Source organism: Anser anser (assembly GCF_964211835.1).
Source record: "Anser anser genome assembly, chromosome: Z".
NCBI lineage: Eukaryota > Metazoa > Chordata > Aves > Anseriformes > Anatidae > Anser > Anser anser.
In genome coordinates, this window is record NC_139723.1 from 41,983,917 (window position 1) to 42,006,063 (window position 22,147).

The 22,147-nt window shown below is 40.0% G+C and overlaps 1 protein-coding gene across 13 annotated transcripts in view; it reads right to left on the reverse strand.

Annotated features, from left to right (window-relative positions):
- Positions 1-22,147, reverse strand: part of LRRC2 (leucine rich repeat containing 2) — a 165,366-nt gene that overhangs the window by 57,099 nt on the left and 86,120 nt on the right. For 9 of the 13 annotated variants that reach the window (XM_083817938.1, XM_083817936.1, XM_083817942.1 and 6 more), the window contains one exon: positions 7,582-7,727. In XM_083817938.1, the coding sequence (XP_083674064.1) occupies positions 7,582-7,706 (125 nt within the window). In that variant the 5' untranslated portion in view covers positions 7,707-7,727. Of the gene's footprint in view, positions 1-7,581; positions 7,753-17,749; positions 18,478-22,147 lie in introns of those variants that run through there. The other 4 variants (XM_083817943.1, XM_083817937.1, XM_083817949.1 and 1 more) reach the window with 4 other exon arrangements.

The window sequence follows — 22,147 nt, forward strand, 5'->3', positions numbered from 1 at the left end:
ACCACATCCACAGAATTTTCATCATCCACTGAATGTGTCACCTTGTCGTAGAAGGAAATGAGGTTTGTCAAGCAGGACCTGCCTTTCATAAACACATGCTGACTGGCCTTGACCACCTGGTTGCCCTGTAGATGCTGTGTGATGGCATTCAAAATAATCTGCTCCATGAGCTTCCCCAGCACCAAGATCAAACTGACAGGCCTGTAGCTTCCTGGATCCTGCTTCCAGCCCTTCTTGTAGATTGGCATCACATTTGCTAGCTGTCAGTCAACTGGGACCTCCCCTTATGCCAACACATGCAGCATAGGAAACAAGCAGAAGCTGGAAACCATGGTGCAATTTGACAAGTATGACCTGATTGCTGTCATGGAAATGTGGTGGGATAGATCACATAACTGGAACACCGGAATAGAGGGCTATTAGCTCTTCAGAAGAGATAGATAGGGAAGGAGGGGAGGCAGTGTTGCCCTCTCTGTTATGGAAAGGATTGATTGCCAAGAGATGCTTGTGGGTGAAAATTAAGGACCACACCAATAAAGGACGGCTTGTGGTTGGAGTCTACTGTAGGCCACCTGATCAAGGGTAGGCTGTGACTGAGGCATTCTTTCTTCAACTACAAGAAGAATCATGCTTGCGTGCTTTCATCATGATGGAGGACTTCTAGCACCCAGATGTCTACTGGGAAAACTACACAGCAGAATGTAAGCAATCCAAGAGATTCCTGGAGTGCAATGAGGATAAGTTCCTGATCCAGATATTAGACAAACCAACCAGAGGAGATGTATTACTGGACCTGGTGCTTACCAGTGTGGATGAGCTCATTAAAGAGGTCATGACTGGAGGCAGTCTGGGCTGCAGTGACCATGCCCTGGTTGAGTTTGTGATCTTGAGGAATATTGGCCTGACAAAGAGCACAGTCAGGACACTGAACTTCCTAAAAGTGAACTTGAAGCTTTTTAAAGACCTAGTGAGTGAGATCCCCTGGAACACTGTCCTTAGGCACAAAGGAGCTGAACAGAGCTGGCTACTCCTTAAGGGTGTTTTTCTCAGAGCACAGGAACTCAACGCACCCCTGTATAAGAAAGCAAGCATGGAGCGCAGAAAACTGGGATAGCTGTGAAAGTTCTGCTGGTCAAACTGAGGTGCAAGAAGGATACACACAGGCAGTGGAAGCAGGGATGTGTGGCCTGGGACACATGATCCAGAGATGCTGTCCACATGTGCAGGGATGGGATCAGGAAAGCCAAGGCACAGGTGGTACTGAGCTTGTCAAGGGGTGCAAAGAATAACAGGAAGGGATTCTGTAGGTACATTGCTCAGAAAAGAAAGGCCAAAGAGATTGTTTCCCCGATGGATGACAAGAGCGAACTCGTAACAACACACATAGAGGAGGCTGAGGTACTCAACAACTTCTTTGCTTCAGTCTTCACTGCCAGTCTCAGGTTTCCCACATCTCTTGTTTCCCTGAAACCACAGATGAGGACTGGGGAAGCAATGTCCCTCCCACTGTAAGTGAAGAGCAGGTTCAAGATCACCTGATGAAACCAAACAGGTATAAGTCTATGGGGCCTGATGACATGCATCCCAGGGTCCTGAAGGAATTGGCTGATGTAGTTGCCAAGCCTTTCTCCATCATATTTGAAAAGTCCTGGCAGTCAGGTAGAGTCCCTGGTGACTGGAAAAAGGGAAACATCACTCCCATTTTTAAAAGGGTAGAAAGGAGGACCCAGGGAACTATAGACCAGTGAGCCTCACCTCTGTGCCTGGCAAGATCATGGAACAGATCCTCCTGGAGGCAATGTTAAGGCACATGCAGGACAAAGAGGTGATCCGAGACAGCCAGCATGGCTTCACCAAGGGCAAATCATGCCTTACCAATATAGTGGCCTTCTGTGATGGAGTAACTGCATCAGTTGACAAAGGACAACCAACGAATGTCATCTACCTGGACATTTGTAAGGCCTATGACATGGTCCCACCTGACATCCTATTGTTTACATTGGAAAGATATGGATTTGATGGGTGTACCATTCAGTGCATAAAGGATTGGTTTGAAGGTCGCGCTCAGGGAGTGGTGGTCAATAGCTCTATATCCATGTGGAGGCTGGGGACAAGTGGTGTCCCTCAGAGGTCTGTCCTGGGACCAGTACTTTATAATATTTTTATCAGCAGCATAGACAGTGGGATTGAGTGCACCCTCAGCAAGTGTGCAGATGGGAGACCTTATAGGGGCCTTCCAGTACTTGAAGACGGCCTATAGGAAATCTTGGAACAGACTCTTCATCAGGGACTGTAGTGACAGAACAAGGGTTAATAGTTTTAAACTGAAAGAGGGTAGGTTTAAATTAGATATTAGGAAGAAATTCTTTATTATGAGAGTAGTGAAACAATGGACTAAGCTGCCTGGGGATGCCCCATTCCTGGAAGTGTTTCAGGCCAGGTTGGATGGGGCTTTGAGCAACCTGGTCTAGTGGAAGTTGTCCCCACCCATGATGTAGGGAGAAAGGCAGGGGGGCAGGCTGAGGAGGTTGAACTAGATGATCTTCAGGGTCCCTTCCAACACAAATCATTCTGGGAGTCTGTGTTTCTATTTCAGAGGGACAGATATGAGCTACTTGCAATATTATCAGTGTACTGTTCTGTAGAAATAGGTTTCACTAGCCAGCTGCTTTAAAATCTGTTCTAGAGGCTGTAAATTCCCAAAATTTTTGGAAATTCTCACCATTAATGCAAACATAGTTCAAGTTTTGCATTCAGTTGGTTTCTGTCGTATAAAATCTTCAGGCAAAAACAAGAAATATCTTACACGTGACTGCTTAGTGACCTTGCATGAACTAAATTACCTTTCCCCAAGGCAAGCAAAGTTCCCTAGAGGTTAATTGGGAGTTTCTCCACAAATAACACACGCTACATTTCACAATATATTATCAGGTCATTTTTCATAGCAACACAGCTTATGAGAAGCTGCACAGTCTCAAGGGCATTAGTGAATTATAACCTCTTTGAGAAAAACAAGAGTTTGTTAATAAAAAAGAATAAAAAGAAAAAAAAATAAAAAAGCATCTCTGCAGGCCAGATTCCAAACTCATCTGTTACACAAGTATATTTGCAGGAAAACTCTATTAATTTCAGCGTTACTTGGGAATTCACTCTGGCTGCTGGCAAAAGTAAATATCTAGAATATTAAATGCTGGAATGCAGTCCTCAGTTCAGGAAGCTGCCTTCTTTGAATGTCGTTTTGGAATCAACATTTTGGGTTACAATCCTTTCCAAAATACTTTCTTTCTTTGAATTGACAATGAGCACTAAACTGATTTCAGCAGACCTACTTGACAGTGGTAAGTTTTTAATCCTTGAGTAAGATACCAGAATTTGGTGATATATGCAACTCGTTGAAATAATGATATGTATTTCCACAGGGAGACATTATTTCTGTTAGATATTTAATTGTAATTACAATTATATATACTTTCAAGTTTACAACAAGCAAAATATTGTCATGTTTTTGGCCTTACCTTTGAAAGCACTGAAAAGTATCTAACTTGTGATCTGACCTTTAGAAACTGAAGGTCAGAAGTCAGAGCATGCCTCATAAAATAAACAGGATTTTTCTTTTAACTGCATTTTGCATTTTATTACCAGTATTTTTATGACTTTGACCATTGCTGTATCAGCTTTATCCACTCTACAATGCCCACATCATAAGAATGAATGTGAACTTTGCCATTCATTTCAGCGAGTGAAATACTGATCACTCACAACCAGAACCAAAGCATGATTTCAGAGGCTCTTTTTCTTCCAGGAGCTCTAAAAGTAGAATTAACTGGAGAGGAATCTGGTTGTTAACAGGAAGATACACAAGACACAAGACTATGCAAATTGCAACCTAGAGGAATAAAATAAAAATCATTTGTGAATGCATCAAATGTTCTCGGAACCTTTTACTTCTCTGCTTCATATCTTAAATTACCTCCTAAATTCCCCCCTAAATTTCAAGTTGGTGCAGGAAGATAGCGGAATGACTTTGAACCTCATTAGTGGAAAAAAGCAGAAAAGACCATCAAGCTTTACCCTTTTAGCTGAAAGGGTACTGACAAATAACCATAGGTGAAAACAGAACGGAGAATGGTTGTGGGTTTGTTGTTGTTGTTTTTGTCTAAATGGAAAACACAGCTCACAATGAGTTTTAACCTCTGCTACTGACCAAAAATGTGAGAGCTGAAATTAGCAGGGCATACAAAGTTACCCTCTCTCCTTCTTACATACAGAAGTTCCCCATGTCTGGCACTTCTAGTTTGCTTTTTTACTAGTGAATTAAGAATTTATCTTCTGCATCACAGAAAAAAAAAAAAAAAAAAAGAAAAGATGACCAAGGGGTGTTGACATTGGGACTGACCTTTCATCAATTCTGAAGGTGACTGCATAGGCAGTTGGAAGTTACACACATGGATGTCTAACCATAATACTCTTTCTGTGAAGACTGCAGTGGCAGCACGTGAGCCAATAACTGACATAGACAGAGGTAATGTATCAAGTCTTCTGCTTTATCTGCCACAGAATTGTACAAATTGAACACTTCTTAAAGCCCAAATAGAATTGAATCTTGCCAGGAATGGCAAAAAGAAGTGCTTTGACAAGTACATCAGTGACAAAAAGAAGACTAGAGAAAATGTGGGTCTTCTGTTGAATTAAATTGGAGACCTGGTTATAGAGGGCAATGAAAAGGACAAGGTTCTGAAGGCCTTCTTTGCCTCAGTTTTTGCCAGCAAGAGCAGACTCCAGGCCCAAGAGACCAGGCTGAAATGTTGGATCAAGGAAGATGTGCCCTAGTGAAAGAGGATAGAGCCAGGGAATACTTCAGCAAACTAGGCATACACAAGTCCATGGGCACTGTTGAGATGCACCCAAAAGTGTTGAGTGAGTTGGCAGATGTCATTGCAAAGCCACTCTCAAAATTTTGTGGTAGATTGTGACAACTGGGAGAACTGCACTAAGACTGGGGGAAAGCAACTGTCACTACTATATTAATGAAGGTCAAGAAGGAGGCCCAGGGTACTACAGGCCAGTCAGCCTCACCTTGATTCCTGGGAAACAGATGGAACAGCTAATCCTGGAAACCATTTCCAGGCACATGAAAGAGAAAAAAATCATCAGGAGTAGTCAGCGTGGATTCACAAAATGTAAGTCATGCTTGACTTAACCTGATAAGCTTCTATAATGAAATGACTGTCCTAATGAATGAGGGAAGAGCAGTGAATATTGTCCTCCCAGTCTTCAGTAAGGCCTTTCACACTGTCCTCCATACGATCTTCACAGAGGAGCTGTTGAAAAATGGACTGGATAAGTAGGCAGTGAGGTGGACTGAAAAGTGGCTAAGCAGACAGACCCAGAGGGTAGTGGTTAGTGGCAAAGTCTATTTGGAGGCCAGGAAATAGTGGAGTACTCCTTGGGTCAGTACCGGGTCCAGTCCAGTTTAATAGCTTAGGTAGCAATCTGGATGAGGGGATAAACTGCACCCTCAGTAAATTCACAGATGACTCAAAAGTGAGGATAGAGGCTGATGCACCAGAGGTCCATGCAGCCATCAGAGGGACCTTGACAGACTGTAGAAATGGGCTGACAACAACCTCGTAAAGTTCATCAAGGAGAACTACAAAGTCCTGCATTTGATGAGGAACACCACCAAACACAAGTACATCCTGAAGCCACCAAGCCGCAAAGTAGCTTTGCAGAAAGGAACCTAGGAGTCAAGAAGACAGCAATGTACCCTTGCCACTACAAAGGTGAATGGTGTCCTGAGCTGCATTAGGTGGAATGTTGACATCAGGTCCAGGGAGGCAATCCTTATCCTCTACTCAGCACTGGTGAGGCCTCACCTGGAGTACTATGTCCAGTTCTTGGCTCCCCAGTACAAGAGAAATGGAGCTATTAGAGACAGTCCATCAAATGACTGTTAAGATGCTAAAACACTGGAGCATCTATATGAGAAAAATGTTGGGAGAGCCTGGAAAAAAGAAGGCTCAGTGGGGATGTCATCAACGAATATAAATAACTGAAGGGAGGCTGTAAAGAAGAGAGAGGTATAGACTTCCCAGTGGTGCCCAGTGACAGGGCACTAGGCAGAAGACACAAAATGAAACACAGAATATTCCCTTTGAACATCAGAAAACACTTCTTCACTGTGAAAAAGAGTTAGCGCTGGAACAAGTTGCACAGAGAGGTAGTAGAGTCTCCCTCACTGGAGATCCTCAGACGTTCCCAGAACATGGTCCTCATGGTTCTTGGCCACCTGCTCTAGGTGTCCTTGCTTGAGCAGGGGGGTTGAACCAGATTACCTCCTGAGGCCCCTTTCAACTTCAGCCATTCTTTGATTCTGTAATATAACAGCTGGGACAGAAATCAGATTTAATGAGCTTTCATCACAAATGGCTTCACTTCTATTTTCCACCATCAGGAACACTCACAACAGCAAACTTTCTCTGCCCCTCAGCTCATACCAAAAAGAAAATTTATTCTTGTTAATCTGAAGGAAGATCTTTCTTTTTTTTTTCCTTCTTTATTTTCTTAGGATTATGTTTTTCTAACATAGGATTTATGTAAAGATGAGAGAAGCAAGATTGTCGCTATGAATGTTGTGAAGAGAAAGTTCATACAGAAAAGGCAATCAAACTGTATATTTCCCTGATCGCCTCTTAACCAAGCTGTTCTACTGCAAGGTCAGCATAGCTGCACTGATAGTGAGAATCTGTGAGTCAGATGTTCAAAATGTTGCACCAAGGTCTAGTACCCTTAAATGAGGGCACTGTTTAACCCTGTGCATTTTATTTTTAAAGCATAAAGTGATTTCTATTGCTTTGTTCTCTTCTCAGAGGGGAAAAAATGATAAGTCATATATTTCTAATATTGCCAGCACAGTGTAGTATTTCACTGTCTCTAATAGGGACGAACATAAAGAAAGCAAAACATTGCTAAAAGAAACTGTAAATTAAATATATATACATATATATATATATATATAATGATTAGTGGTATAAGCTCTATAATCAATGGTATTTTTAATATCTGAACAACAACAACAAAAATCTTGTGGTAGTGTGTTTTTTTTTATATCTTCTCTCTTCTATTCAGAAGTATTTGTATATGTCCATTTATTTCAATCATTTTGCTTCTCTTGTCAACTCAATAAGATTTAAAGTATTTTGCCGTACTGTATTTTATGAGCATGTTTTCATGAATTCCATACTAAAAAGCAATATAGCATACAAGCAATAGAAAGGTACAAAATGTATGATTTTTCTCTTCAGATTAAATCTTCACAGTAGACAAGTGAAATACGCCATCACTAAATCACAATCTACATAGGAAAGAACAGGGGCAAATGACATACATGCATAGTTAGTATATAGCATGTATTATACTTCTCTTAAAATCCTTTATGAGAAAGAGGTATGAAATCAAGAAATCTCACACAAACACACACACAAATAAAATAAAAAACAGTCTGATAATGCTTACTATATGCCAATATAATGGATAATAATAATGATTTCAATTAAAAGAAAAATAGAAAAGTTGGCTTACTTCTCTAATGAGCTTTTTTCTAATCTTTCTTTCTCTTTCCTCTGACGTTCTTTGTTCTTCTTAACTCGAGTTTCCCACAGTCCTCTTATGAGAGAAAAGTCAAATATTATCACCTGATGCCCCATACTGTTGACATTAAGCTTCTCCTGCAAGAAGAAGCCATGATGATCACTTTGGGAGAGAACAATGAGAAAAATAAGGGACAGAACCATCATGTTTCATTAAGCTTAACAGGGAAAAAAAAATATTAACATAATATGCTTTCTATTTTACCTAATTTTTGTAGTGTTTTGTGCTAGCAGTAATCAATGTTACATACAAGGTATTTCTACATAAAATGAATGGCTACAGATAAATGTTGAATTTTACGGAATACTTGCACTTTTCCCCGTCAAAGATAAAGACACAGTTGCAATGAACTACCAATTTGATTAAGTAAGACTGATGAAAATAACTTTAATGGTTGTAGCAATTTATGTAACTAGTGTTAAAATGAGACCTAATACAGTATTCATCATAAATCATGCAAAAGCACTCCATCTTGAGTTCTTCCCATAATGATTTTTATGGACCTAAGTAATCCTGTCCTACTGTAACTGTAGGTGTTTATCTCTGAAATTAGCTAAAAGATCAGCCCTATAACACAAAATAAAAACTTACCTTCTGCAAAGATAAGATAGTTCACAAACAGTGAACACATGATCCCCATTTACTAGGACATGTAAAGTTCTTTTCCAACAGTTCAGGGGTTAATACCAAAGTATTACAACCTGAGGCCATCTTTAATGTGGTGTTAAGAACTAAGCTGAACTGGATCCTAGCTCACCAATCTTTCTCTATTCAGTTAAAAAGACAGAGACAGAAACTTGCTTTTCCCAAAGTTCATCACAAACTTCTGATTCTCTTTAAAGGGGAACATCACTGATCTTGGCCAAATAGGAGCTGTATCATCTTGCAACTTGAGGAGGGAAAAAACATGCTGGAGCACCTTTAACAACCACAAGAGAAAACCTTGGATTTGCATCTTATGAAATATAGCATGAATAGCAATATGGTGTCCCATACTAATCTAAAGGAATGGTTCAGTATCAAAAAGGAAACAAATCACCTACTAAATCACTAACAAAAATATAGGTATACGTCTTGAGAAACAGGTAAAACAGTACTCTTGCTCTCTTGCCTGGAGTCACTGGTGAGGGTGTAATCCTCACATTTTTTTTCATTAAATACAGGTACAGATAATTTCTGTCATTATTAGTTCTTTGTGTGCTGGACCACTGTGGACAAGACTTATAAAACAGAACATTGAAGCCTTTTAAAAATAAATGTTTTCATATAGGAAAAAGAAGAGTAAAGTAGAATAAGCTATTTAAACTTTGAGGTTTCCATAGATTGAGATTTCATTAGATTCCACTTTTATTATACCATTCATTTTTCAAAAGACAGAAAGATAGAGAGAAAGAGAAAGAGAGAACAAAAGAAAGGAAGGAAGGAAGGAAGGAAGGGAAAGGAAGGAAGGAAGGAAGGAAGGAAGGAAGGAAGGAAGGAAGGAAGGAAGGAAGGAAGGAAGGAAGGAAGGAAGGAAGGAAGGAAGGAAGGAAGGAAGGAAGGAAGGAAGGAAGGAAGGAAGGAATGGAGGGAGGGAGGGAGGGAGCACCATTGGAACATCCACTGATAATTGGAACATCCACTGATAACTGACAAAGCAATCTGCCCTTTTCTTTACTAGATATTTCTAGGTTTCAGCTATTATGTTTTCCTCAGACCTTCCTGTGATAATTTTTTCCAAGCTCTATATCCTTCAGTTGGGGCTATTAAAAAATAACCCAATTTCTCTGTCCTTCTGTTATAATACTGAGGAGGAAGGGGAAAATATTCTCTCTTCTGCAGTTTTCCTCTTGTACCATCATAACTGTCCCTTTTCTCTTCACCTATAGATCTCTCTATAATACATAACACATAAAGGAATAATTTCTTCTGAGCCAGCAAAACACTGTAATGTCCTCTGGAAGACACATAGTGTGGATTAAAATGAATTATGCAGATGTATACCAAAAGGAAAAGTTCCTACCTGTCCACCTTATTTGTCATGTTAGTAAGAAACATCCCTACTAAAAACCTCCAAATGCTAGCACAGAGATACTGATGCACAGAGACTGATATTTTTGTACAACAAAGTCTTCTCTATCTTAGGATGGTTAGATATCTGCTATCTTTGGTGAACATAAAGCTTCTCCCATTGCTTGTTTATCTTTACAAGCATTAACAATGAAGCAAAAAATTGTTCATAGCCTACCTGGAACTGACTGCTGAGAACAGCCGAGTCAAAACCCCATTAATAGCAGTGTAATGAGAATGGTGACCTTATTCTCAGTGGAATGGTTTATCTATAATCAGATGCACCCTCCTAAAATGTTTTCACAATTAATTTATAGGAAACTATTTATCACCCAAAATAAAGCACTCTCCTCCACTGTCTAAATCAAGAAACCCAGTGACCAGGACTTCTCCCTCACAGTAGCTCCAGTCACTCTGCAGGATCTAATTCATTTTAATAGGTCAATACATAGCACTCTGTTTTGGTAGAAGGGCTATTGCAGGAGCTGAAGTGCTGAGATACAGTGAAGTGGCAGCTGGACTCTTGACCTCTGCTGGAACTAGATGGCCTTAATCAACAAAAAGTCTGAATGAACTGTGAAAGTACTCTATTTTCTTAACTTGTTCCCCACCTTCCTGTCTCCCATGTTAAGTCATCTGTTCTTTATTGAGACATTGATTTATTATATGCTTAGTCACAGATGGGAGGTTACCTCTGAGTTGAGACATGCCTTATTATAGACTTCTTTCAACTTCCCTTCAACTAGCATTCCACACCTGTTTTCCTTCCCGTACATAGACTCTTCATAGATAATCACTATGTACATTTTACCCTTTGTTACAAATCACAGAATGTGAGAGGGGAGCTCTGGAGGTCACCTAGTCCAATTGCCACACTCAAAGCTGTCACCTATTCCAACTGCTATGCTCAAAGAAAGATGTGTAGAGATGGTTGTTATACACATACTTCAGCCCTCTTCTCTCTCCAGTTTCCCCATCCTTTTGCAATTCAGCATTGCTCCTTTCACACCCCATACATGTTCATTAAGGACTAGTTTGGTCATTCTTGTGAGGATTACCCAACCCATCAACAAAGCAGTAAGTGAAAAACAATCATGATAGATAGGTAGATAGATAGATAGATAGATAGATAGATAGATAGAGATATTCATATACAAGTTATTTCTCCCACAAGAAATAGGCAACTTTGTTTTCAATAAGGACAAGTCCCAACTATGGAGCCAGCATCTGCAAAGCCCTGCTTCATAACTAGGCAGAGTTTGCAACTTAATGCCGTCTTCCTTGGGTGATATCTATATCTATATTATGCTGTGGATCATCAGCTCACCTTTCTTATATGAGGTACTGTTATAATATTCATTCAGTCTTATGAGTTATTAGTGAGATAGATCACAAAAGCAAGGCTCTTGAGTAGTGTATGATAATGAAAGCACAGTGCTTTCGGGGCGGGGGGTGGGGGAACATAAAGAGAAGGCAAAGATGTAACTTACAAAAGAATCACTTGCAGAAAAAAACAGTTCTCTGTGTGTTCCTGTGGAAGCCGATAATCTTATCCCTGGCCATTTACACATCCAGAGAAGTAATCTACAGGGCTTTAATCGATATCCTTAAAAGACAACATACTGGGAAGTCAGTCTGATTTCTTATCTAATTCTTGCTCGCAATAGTTAGCTCAGAAACAAAGCTGACTATTAGGTTAAATATTTTTTTTTATGATTGAAATATTTTCCTTTCGGAATTAGGTACACATTTTTAGGCAATATTTTTTAAGTAATATATATTTATATATATTTTAAGTAATTAATTTCAAAATGAAAAGAGCTTTTTAAGAACAAGTATTTGCACTATGTGACACTAGAGTCTTTAACCAAAGAAGCTTGAACTAACGGCAGAGAAGTTTCCTTTTTCTTTTCTCATTCCTTCTCTTTACATTTTTCCTCAGAAAGAGGGAAGAGAAGGAGAAAACAAAAATATTATCTTTAATAATAATCATATTTAATATTAAAAAAAAATCCCTTTCAGCACTATGGCCATTGCAACATATTCTTTTCCTCAATAATAGGCTAGGTCATGCCTAGTTTTCATCAATAATGCATACACAAGAATCCTTAATATTTCTCCAATCTACATTCTAAACAAGGAATTTACTTTTCTTCCCATAACGGCTGTGCTTTCAGTCTGAGGTACTATGACTACAAATTTTTTTCCCTATTTCATCTTTCCAGAGCCCCATGCCTTCACTAGAGAACCTCAAAAAGCCCCTCTCCTCAGCAAGTCTCTCAGCCTTGCTCTACTTCAGGCCCCACTTCAACATTGAAACAAATTTTTATTTCTTTCCAGGCAATTTAATAATCTACTACCTCTCTGGGCCAGTTGAAGCTGAGCAGATGTGCGTGCTCACACAATGACACTCTGTATTGTTTTAATTCTCTGATTGCTATATGTTGTCCCTGTAAGCACTGAACAAAACGAATACCTTTACAGATATTTTATTGAGATTTCTGGTCTCAAGAAGAAGACAGAACTATTCTTTTACTACCTTGTAAAACTTTTATTCATTTAACTGCATATATAAAAAGACCTATTAAAATCAAAGGCATTTCTTATGTGTTTAAGGATACTAACACACTTAAGCATTTGGAGGATTAGGTGGGGAAAAAAAATCAAAATCTTAGTGATGACACTCATTGTGTTTTCATTGAAATAATAAAACATTAATGCCAAATGTTATTTCTTGTAAAAGCATCTGCTTAAGTATATTCATGGATTATTTTTATTTTATCATTTATTTTATTTTATTGTGTAAAGTCACCTAAAGGCACCCAGACAGCTCTCTAGCATCCCCTTTAGACTTTCTTCTTTCCATGGTAGAAGGACCCAGGAGCTCTAGACTAAAATCTGTTTGGTAAGGTGTTGGAAAACTACAGAATAAAAAAGAAGGCATCTGCCTTGTAATGTCTATAGTCTTTATTACTACCATGTATGGTTATTCACAGATTTAGTATACTACCTCCTAAAATCCCTCGCTCCCTTCAGCTACTGCTATCTCATCCCCTTGTGTTTGGGCCCCCCTGCACAAGAAGAGCGTTGATCTGTTAGAATGGGTCCAGAGGAGGGCCACGAATTTTATCAGAGGGCTGGAGCACCTCTCCTATATGAGGAAAGTCTGAGAGAGCTGGGGATGTTCATCTGGGGTGACCTCATTGCTGCTTTACAATACTTAAAGAGGGCTTATAAAAAGATGGAGAACAACCTTTTTTCTCAGTTAGATAATGACAGGACAAAAAGGAAATGGTTTTAAACTGAAAGAGGGGAGATTTAGATTAGAGGTTAGGAGGAAATTCTTCACTCAGAGGGTGGTGAGGCACTGCAACAGGTTGCTCAGAGAAGCTGTGGATGCCCCATCCCTGGAAGTGTTCAAGACCAGGCTGGATGAGGACCTGTGCAACCTGATCTAGTGCATGGCATCCATGACAGGGGGGTTGGAACTAGATTTTCTTTAAAGTCCTCTTCAACCCAAGCTATTCCGTGATTCTGTGATTCTATGATTTACAGGTCTGCCACAGACCTGCTAGACAATTCCATGGCCATTTTTGACAACAACCATTGCTGTCTTGACCACTCTGTTGTTTTTGTTCTCATTTGGCCTGTTTCCACAGCAGCATTGGACTCTTTGTTTGTTGTTTTGTTTTGATGTTTAACTGGGCTTAGGAAAAAGGAGAAAAATGATAACTTGCAATACATCTGGAAGTGTAGCAAAACTGGGCAAAACTGGGCTATGCAGGACCACTCAGGCAACTAGTTTTGTTTCGGTTTTGTTGTTGTTGTTGTGTTTTGTTTGTTAAATGGGAGTGCTTTTCTGCAACTCTCAGTCTTTAATGCTGAAGGAGTTTCATGTCAGTTACCTGTGTGGCCAACACACGATGGCATGACCTGTATGATCTTCAAGAAGCAAACTGTTTAAGGACAGGTAAGCTAAAAGTAGCATTGAATTCCACACAGAAACCCTATAGAAGTGCACTTCAGATCATCAGTTTCATTGAATGAACAGTTTGCAACATTTCTGCACTCATCTCAGCACTTGAGATGTATAGATGCTCTGAGAAGCAACATCTTCTTTTGAAAGGAAAGTAGTGGAGCATAGGGTAAAAGTGATCTTAGATATGATGACTGCATGGCCTTCCAGAACTGACTATACCAACTCTCCTACAGCTTCTTGCTGTTTTTCAAGGTTATCTCTGTCTTGCCTAGAGTGTGTTGAATACAGTTAGTCATATGCCAAAATTACATTTGCTTTATTATATTACAGTCTAGCCTCATCCGAACACAGCTGGTGTCAGTGTTAATACTGGCCAACTTGCCTGTGCACTGTGTATTCTGTAGAACAAGACCTGTGTCATCTCTTTAGTCAGAAAGTTGTCCAACATAGTTCTGCTACTACTAACACAGCCAATATTAGTCTCTGTTACAGTCCTTCAGAGTTTGTATGGGCCCCGCTTGCCTTCAAAAACAACACTGTATAAACTTTCCATTGCTGAGTAGCCAAAATATTAACGTTTTCGTTTCTTCAATTTGTTTAATGGTCTTGTTCATTTGAGCCCTTTTTCTTTCAGATAATCCATGTGAGAGACATGCTGAGGTTTCATAAATATTACTGGCAGGATTACATAGGGGAAAATGTGAGTGAACATATCCTACCAATCCTGCAAATAATTTCTTAGGAAATATGCTGACTCACACATTGAATGCTTCAGAATGATCAAGTTGTTTATCTCACAAGTCTTTAAGCAATTCAAAGGGAACCTGACATTTGTATACCAACTGAACACATTTTTTGTGTTATCAAGTAAAGATTAAATTTCAGAATATGGTGTTTGCAAGAGCAATAGAAAGGGTGACACTGGTCAAAGAATACAACTATAGTATGCTAACTGCACAACTCTTAAGTGGGGCTGTGCTGCACTGTTCTACTTTGGAAGTGGGAGGGGTCTGCAGAGCAGGAGGATGTTTTTCCCTACACAGTATTTCTGCTGGTAACAAGACCTTATTCTACACCATCAGGGAATTATTCTCACCAGAAGTTTTGCAGGTTTATCTGTAGCTAAACCTGACAAATGTGCAGATTTAACAGTCAGAGTTTCAGGTAAAGGATCCAAGTTAGATCACACCTCAGATCATATATGCATGCTTAAAGGGAGAACGTGTAGGCAGGAAAACCCTGTGGATCATAGCAGGTAATCCCCTAGAAGCCTGGGTCTGCAGAGATTCAGTAAATGCTGCTGCACCACAAAATAAATTGAAGAGAAAAGGGACAAGCTGCTCCAGGCTTGCGAAAGCAGTCCTGACACCTGGACGCAAGCCCAGATGTTTTGGGAGTTTGAAATGTTCTCTCCTGCTCTCTCAAGAGCACATTCTCAGGGAGCCAGCTCCTAGATAAACAAACATAGACAGCAACACTTCTAAACTATTTATTAGTCCAGCTTTCACTGAAGCTAATTTCAGAAATTAGTGTCTTTGTATATCACAGGTCTTAATCCTAAGTGCTCTGATAAATCAAGTTATTTTTGAGTTTTCTATTTATTATATAAAAGAGGTTTTTAAGAACAAAATCTGACATTAGCCTCTTTAACACCTTAAATAACTTTTTCATAGTTTATATACCACAGCTAATTGAACAAATATTTTTTTCTCAACCTATTCCTTATCATTCAGGTAAGAATAACTAACTATGAACATCAAAAAAAAATTAGAATTAAAATAAACATAAAAATAAAAATAAAAAGATATGTGAATATAGACATTGAAGGGCTGAGCTTGGTTTCCACACATTTCTCTAAGCGTATTTCTTATTGTCCAGTGCTGCAGCACAATATCTTACTGACAGTTTTCATTAATCAGTTGGTATTCTTGATGTAAATTAACCAGTCTCACAAACAAGATTCCCCTTTATCACTGCAGTCTTCACATCTTGATTTTCAAATAATTTTTCACCAGGTTATTCATTAATTAGGTCTTTAATTATGGGTTAATTAGCAGCTGAATTACAGTATTCCTTATACTTCAACTCTTGTAGCACTGATATGCTTGCCATCAAGCATGATAGATGTTACATATGCAAGGGGATTTATTACAGATGTATTCCCCTAACACATCAGTGAGCTGACTAATTATTCAAGGTGATTCTTCCGCTGGCAATGTAGCTAACAAAACAGTGGACTGATGTCTATGACACAAATCCATTCTTTATTTTTTCACAGGGCATTACTGAAGAGAGGTCTATTTCTCTTAAGATTGAGAGAGGTCTGATGTATTTGAACTGGGGATGTATTTTAAGGCTGTTTCTTGTCAAAGGAATAACAGTGAGCCCAAAAGTATATTACATATTTTTAAAAATGGTTGTATCTACGAATATAGCTGTAATCAGCAGATGAAAACAATTGCCATGGGTAGAGGACAACAAAATCCTCAAAAAACTAGAGAATGTATTAAGAGTTAGAGATACTCCAACTTAATTACTTATTCAAAGACACATGGCAAATAAATTTGCGCACAGTACTAATGAACAAAACAGAAACTTTCATATATTATTAGATTATTTTAATTGAACAGAAAGTTACAGTCTCAGGGTTCTCAGACCTGTTTTACACCATCAATTTTTTTTTGTTTTTTGGTTTTTTTTTAGCAGAACCTTTAATTGACTTATTCGCATTCATCATATGGATAATGGGCTTTGGCCATCCCCAGGAAGAAGGACTACTAGTGTTACCTTTCATACACTGGCAGCAGCTTGTGGAGTTACTTTTATGGGTGACACCATCATATTTTATTTTAGATTATTATTTTAGATTGCATTTTCTAATTGAGAATAGCCAGAGAACAGAGAATAGACAAAATTTTTATTATGTCCTTTTGCTCTCCGGGTCCATTTTCCATGCACTGAACTAAGAAGAATCCTATCCTATTACCTGCATCTTCCCCTACTGCAGAAGGTGAACAAAAATCCATGTCTGACCTATGACATCAAGCCTTTTAGTCATTTCTCATTTACTCATATGTTGAGTAAAATGCTCATAGCCTAAGAATTAAGATTACGAGATTTAAGATGACAGAACAATTTAGATAAGCAAGATAATATGCTGTTTTTAAGTACTTCAGCAGCTAAGTTAGCTTAGCTTAAGTGGTCCAAACCCCACCACACAGACATGAGGTGGCAGCTGTATTTCCTCAGTTCTCTTCCCTGACCATTGATGTAGCCTTAGAATTTTCTACCACATTCTCCCATGCCTGTAGACAGGAGAAACAGGTGGCATAGATAGCTGGGCATCCTTCTTGTAGCAGTTCTTCATCTCCACCTTCTCTCTGAGCAAAGTGAATGAAACTCTTTGGTAGAATCTTTTTTGATCCTTGCAATGGTGCTGAGTTAACTGCTACCAAAAGGAGGAGAACTGGTCTGTACCTTTTAGCCTTCAGAAAGTAACATGTCAATGATGACAATATTTGACTTTAAATGAAAGGCTTTGCTCACAAAATATTTGGCAGGTTGGATTTCCTATACCATGTTAGATTAGCTGTAAGTGGCCTTCAGAAACTGAACTTCTATAACTCTTTTTAAGTTCCACTCTAATTTTGACAAACAACAAAGATATATGACCAAACTATCCCAACCATTTTTTTATTGAAAATCATTCACACACCAGCATATGTCCTTGAAATGTAATAGCAAGGGTTTATTACAAATGAGTCATGGAGTGAGCAAGTAGCTGGAGTCTTGAAAGCTTTTCTAAATTATACAGTTTGGGTTTGTCACAGTGTAAATGTATTTAGAGGAACAACATATGGGGTGAAGCTTACTATCTTTAAAGGTATCCAGCAAACACATCACTTTGGATTAATGCCTTACATTTCAGCTGTTTTTCCCATATAAATTAGCACTTAAAAATCCACAGCACAGTAGCAGCAGCAAAGACCTGATAACGACATTTCACTTTCATTTTCCACCTTGACCCCACACATCTGAAGAAATACAATAATCAGCAAAACTGTCACTTACCTACTACTAAAGAACACGAGTGTCCAGAGCTCCTGAGTGTACTCTGTGGTTATTTAATTTGGGACACAGAGGTTGTTTATAGCAGCAGTACAGCTCGTGGCCAGACAGACCTGTCTGAACCCCACAGCGTGACTAGCCTTCCAGATGTACTAATATGCTATATTTGTAAAGTGATAACATGATCTGTGGTCTTACAGCAGAGACATGGGCAGGATAAAATATCTACACTGCATGACTCAACATAGGACGAGAAACAGCAGTGCTGAGGGCAGCATCTCATTTGCACCAAAGTGTAACAGAACTAATGTTATTCATGCTTATGTATTTTCCTTGGAAAATGAAAAGGAGAATCAACACCATAAAAATACTCTGTATTCCCCTGGTACATACTCTGTCTTCCTGCCTACGTCCATACAAGTGTGAGAGATAAATAGACACACATGCACACAGACACTCACCATGCAGTTGCCCTGAATGACTGATTTATAGCAAATACTACTTTTACTTGCTCATTTTTTTTATGCCTGCTGCTGAGAATGGATGACAATATTCCTCTTTGCTAAGTGTTGCCACTGAAAAAAAATATCACTGTGGTATATCATGTCTGTCAGGGTGCCTTGAGGGCTGGCAGTTCCCTTGCAGCTCACCAGGAGGGCTCACAGGGGATGGGGCTCCCCATGGGTGCAGCAGAGAAAGACCTGCTAGCTGGGCTGGTCCTACCTCCCCAGCCAGGAGCAGAGCAGCAGAGTGTGCACCAGATCCAGGCACCTCCATGGGGAGAGGAGCAGGACAGGGATGGGAACATCTCAGGCCAGACCCTGAGATGGGCCTGCCGGTGGGGACAGGGCTGTGGGGAGCTGCAGACCAGACCACTGCTGTGGCCTCACTGAGCCAGGGTCTGATGGCCCTGGAGGCTGTAGTGAGATCCTAGGCCATGTTGAGGTGGGGAGGAGGGGGGCATAGAAGGGGGCTGAATTGGCATGCTGGGCTCTGGGTAGGTGGGAGAGGCCGCGGGGGGGGGGGGGGGGGGGAAGGGGGAGGGGAGAGGAAGTCAGGGAGAGAAAGGGCCATCAGTGCCCTCAGGACCTTGATAACTGAAATGTTTGGATCATATTCTTAGTAAAATAAACCCATTCATTCCTAATTTTAAAATCTTTCTTAGTCAAAAAATAACTGATTTATACCTTCAAACAGAAAGAAAGACAATCCTTTTATCAGAAAGTTTGAGGTCTGTTGTTTTCAAAAACAAGGTTTTCCTTCAGAAACATTTCCAAAAACTGCTTTTGATTTGATTTCCTTTTAAGTTCAGCTTTGCAATTAAAATATCATTTAATTTTCTGATAAAGAACTGGCATTTTCCAACCATCTTTGTTTATTATTCATCACTGCCAGTAATAACAAGCATTAATTACAACAGCTGGGCTCGGCTTAAAATTCATATACCAGTTTTACATTGCTGTGTTTCCAGTGCTTGCACTGAAACCTTACTACATTGGTGCTAGCAGGAGAAAATCGGGGCCGGGGGTGGGAACCATGAACTGGAGATTTAATCTTTCAAGTTTGTCTTCAAGCCTGAAGGAGATAATATCAGGATTCACCCTGATCTTTTTTGATGTAGCATGCTTCACTGCCTGGGTGGCATGCCTGAAGAATCTGCATCACAAGTCCTTACCCTTTGGTCATCTTATTTTTCACAAACATTGGTGATAAAAAGTTTATTGATCACCACTACCATATCTGAGTTGCCTAAGATGTATTTGTTGTCTCCTACATCTGCCCACCTGCAAGCACATTTTTGCTAAATACCTATGAGAGCTTCCTGTAACTGTGATACATATTGGACTTCAGCTGCAAGAGCTGACTAAGCAATCGGTGAGAGAAGCAATATGCATATATACTGTGGAGCAGAAAAAATGCATCCTTTGTGTGATCAAAAGCACACTCCATATTTTTGTTTGTACACTGCCTATGAAAACACATTCCCATATTTTTGTTTGGAACACAGTAACATGAAATTATTCTTTGGGTCCTGCACCTGGGACACAACAACCCCAAGCTGAGATACAGGCTGGGAGATGAGTGGTTAGAAAGCTGCCTGGCAGAAAAGGACCTGGGCGTATTGGTTGATAGTCGGCTGAATATGAGCCAGCAGTGTGCTCAGGTGGCCAAGAAGTCCAACAGCATCCTGGCTTGCATAAAAAACAGTGTGGCCAGCAGGGCTAGGGAAGTGATTGTCCCCCTTTACTTGGCTCTGGTGAGGCCGCACCTCGAGTACTGTGTTCAGTTTTGGGCCCCTCGCTACAATAAGGACATCGAGGTGCTCAAGAGAGTCCAGAAAAGGACAACAAAGCTGGTGAGGGGTCTGGAAAACAAGTCTTACGAGGAGTGGCTGAGGGAGCTGGGGTTGTTCAGCCTGGAGAAGAGGAGAGTCAGGGGCAACCTTATCGCTCTCTATACACACCTTAAAGGAGGCTGTAGCGAGGTGGGGGGTAGGTCTATTCTCCCCCGTGCCTGGTGACAGGACAAGGGGGAATGGGCTAAAGTTGCGCCAGGGGAGGTTTAGATTGGATATTAGGAAGAACTTCTTTACTGAAGGGGTTGTTAGGCATTGGAATGGGCTGCCCAGTGAAGTGGTTGAGTCACCATCCCTGGAGGCCTTCAAAAGACATTTAGATGTAGAGCTTAGTGATATGGTTTAGTGGAGGTCTTGTTAGTGTTAGCTCAGAGGTTGGACTCGGTGATCTTGGAGGTCTCTTCCAACCTAGACAATTCTGTGATTCTGTTAATTAGCAATTATATTAAAAAATATTTCACTGTTTCGGGATTCATCAATCACTGTATTTTACAGGTGTTGATTTTGACTATAGAAAATAACAGGTCTTGTAGTGTTTAAATGTTGAGAGACTGAGATGGGTCTCAGCAACAGACAGCTCCCATTTAAGTTGTAGTTACATCCCTGGCCGTAGCCAGAGTCATATCATAGATCAGCTGTTCTCAAAACACTAATCATAGCCTATCCATGAGAAGGGGAGTCTTGGGAGTTGTGCTGACAAAGGAATGAGGAAGCAAAGATCACCTTGTGAAATCAAAATTGCCTAATTTAGAAAAATAAAAATAAAAGGTGTCTTCCATAGGAAAAGATAGGAGGAAAATGAAAGATGGAAGAACAACTGAGGAAGGAACTGAAGAGAGAGGTATAACAAGTAACTGAAGAGACTGAGAGAGGAAAATAGTGAGACAGAGAATATAATGTTGGTTAGTGATGTATCTCAGTATAATTTACAAAAAAAGATTAAGGAAAATAAAATTGTAAGGTAGGTGAATACCTAACAAGCTTCATTCAAAGCCTTTCTTGCCCCTGAGGTTGTAGCAATCCAGTCAAACCGCAGTCTATTCTTGGAGCTAACAAGGGAGCTGGTATACCAACGAATAAAGGGAAAATCTTGGATAGTATGGGCAACAGGCACAAAGGATTGAGAAGTAGACAGGTCAGCCAACAGACAAAAGGCTTGTCTGAATCCAGCCAAATTTACTGGCAGGCCTGTGACAATTTAAGGCATGCTTGGTTGACAGAGGCTAGTTCCCTCAAAAGTACTCGGTGCATACTGCGCACTGCATCCCAGTGCACGGCCTGTTGCAATGCTCCCCATAGGAAGTGCACCTCATTGAGCTGATGGAGTAGACCTGGCCAGGGTCGGTGTACTCATGCAACATTGCAGTCAAGTGAATCCTCTTGCTGGACAAGGAGCACTGCGTGGGAAGCACTACTGAAACAGTTATTTCATAAAGAGGCAGGTCCCTTCTGGCAGCTGGCGATAATGAAACTCACTAGACTAGAGCTATCACCAAATGGAGGTGGAGCCTGTGCTGAAATTTCTGGCACCCCAGTCTTGATAATAACGTGCAAAAATGCCCAAGCTGTCACTATGTGAAGCCAGCTGTTCCACAAGACAGCAGCCATATCATTTTCAATGACCAACTCTCACTGAAAGCAATACAGCCTTTGTCATGCATCACTATATTCATCTAACCCTGCTGCTATCCTAAGACAGTAGATCCTCTACCCATGACACTGATGAATCCACAATTCAGATAGCTAATCAGGATAACCAAGTGTTGGTTATTAACACATAGATCAAGAGATTTTTATTTTTTTTCAATTCCGCTGTAGCTGGAAAACACTTAGTTCCCCTACCTCGACAACCTTTCCTGCTGTGCCACTTTGTAGAATATTCAAAAATTACAAGTCATCAAAGATACTAACAACATGATGTGCTTAATAAATTATTGCAATAGATAAAAATGCAATAGATATGCTCTTTTTTGTTTGGTTGATTGGTTGTTTTTTTTTCTTTGTTACAATTTGGATAACAATATGCCATTAAATTAATGTCAGTA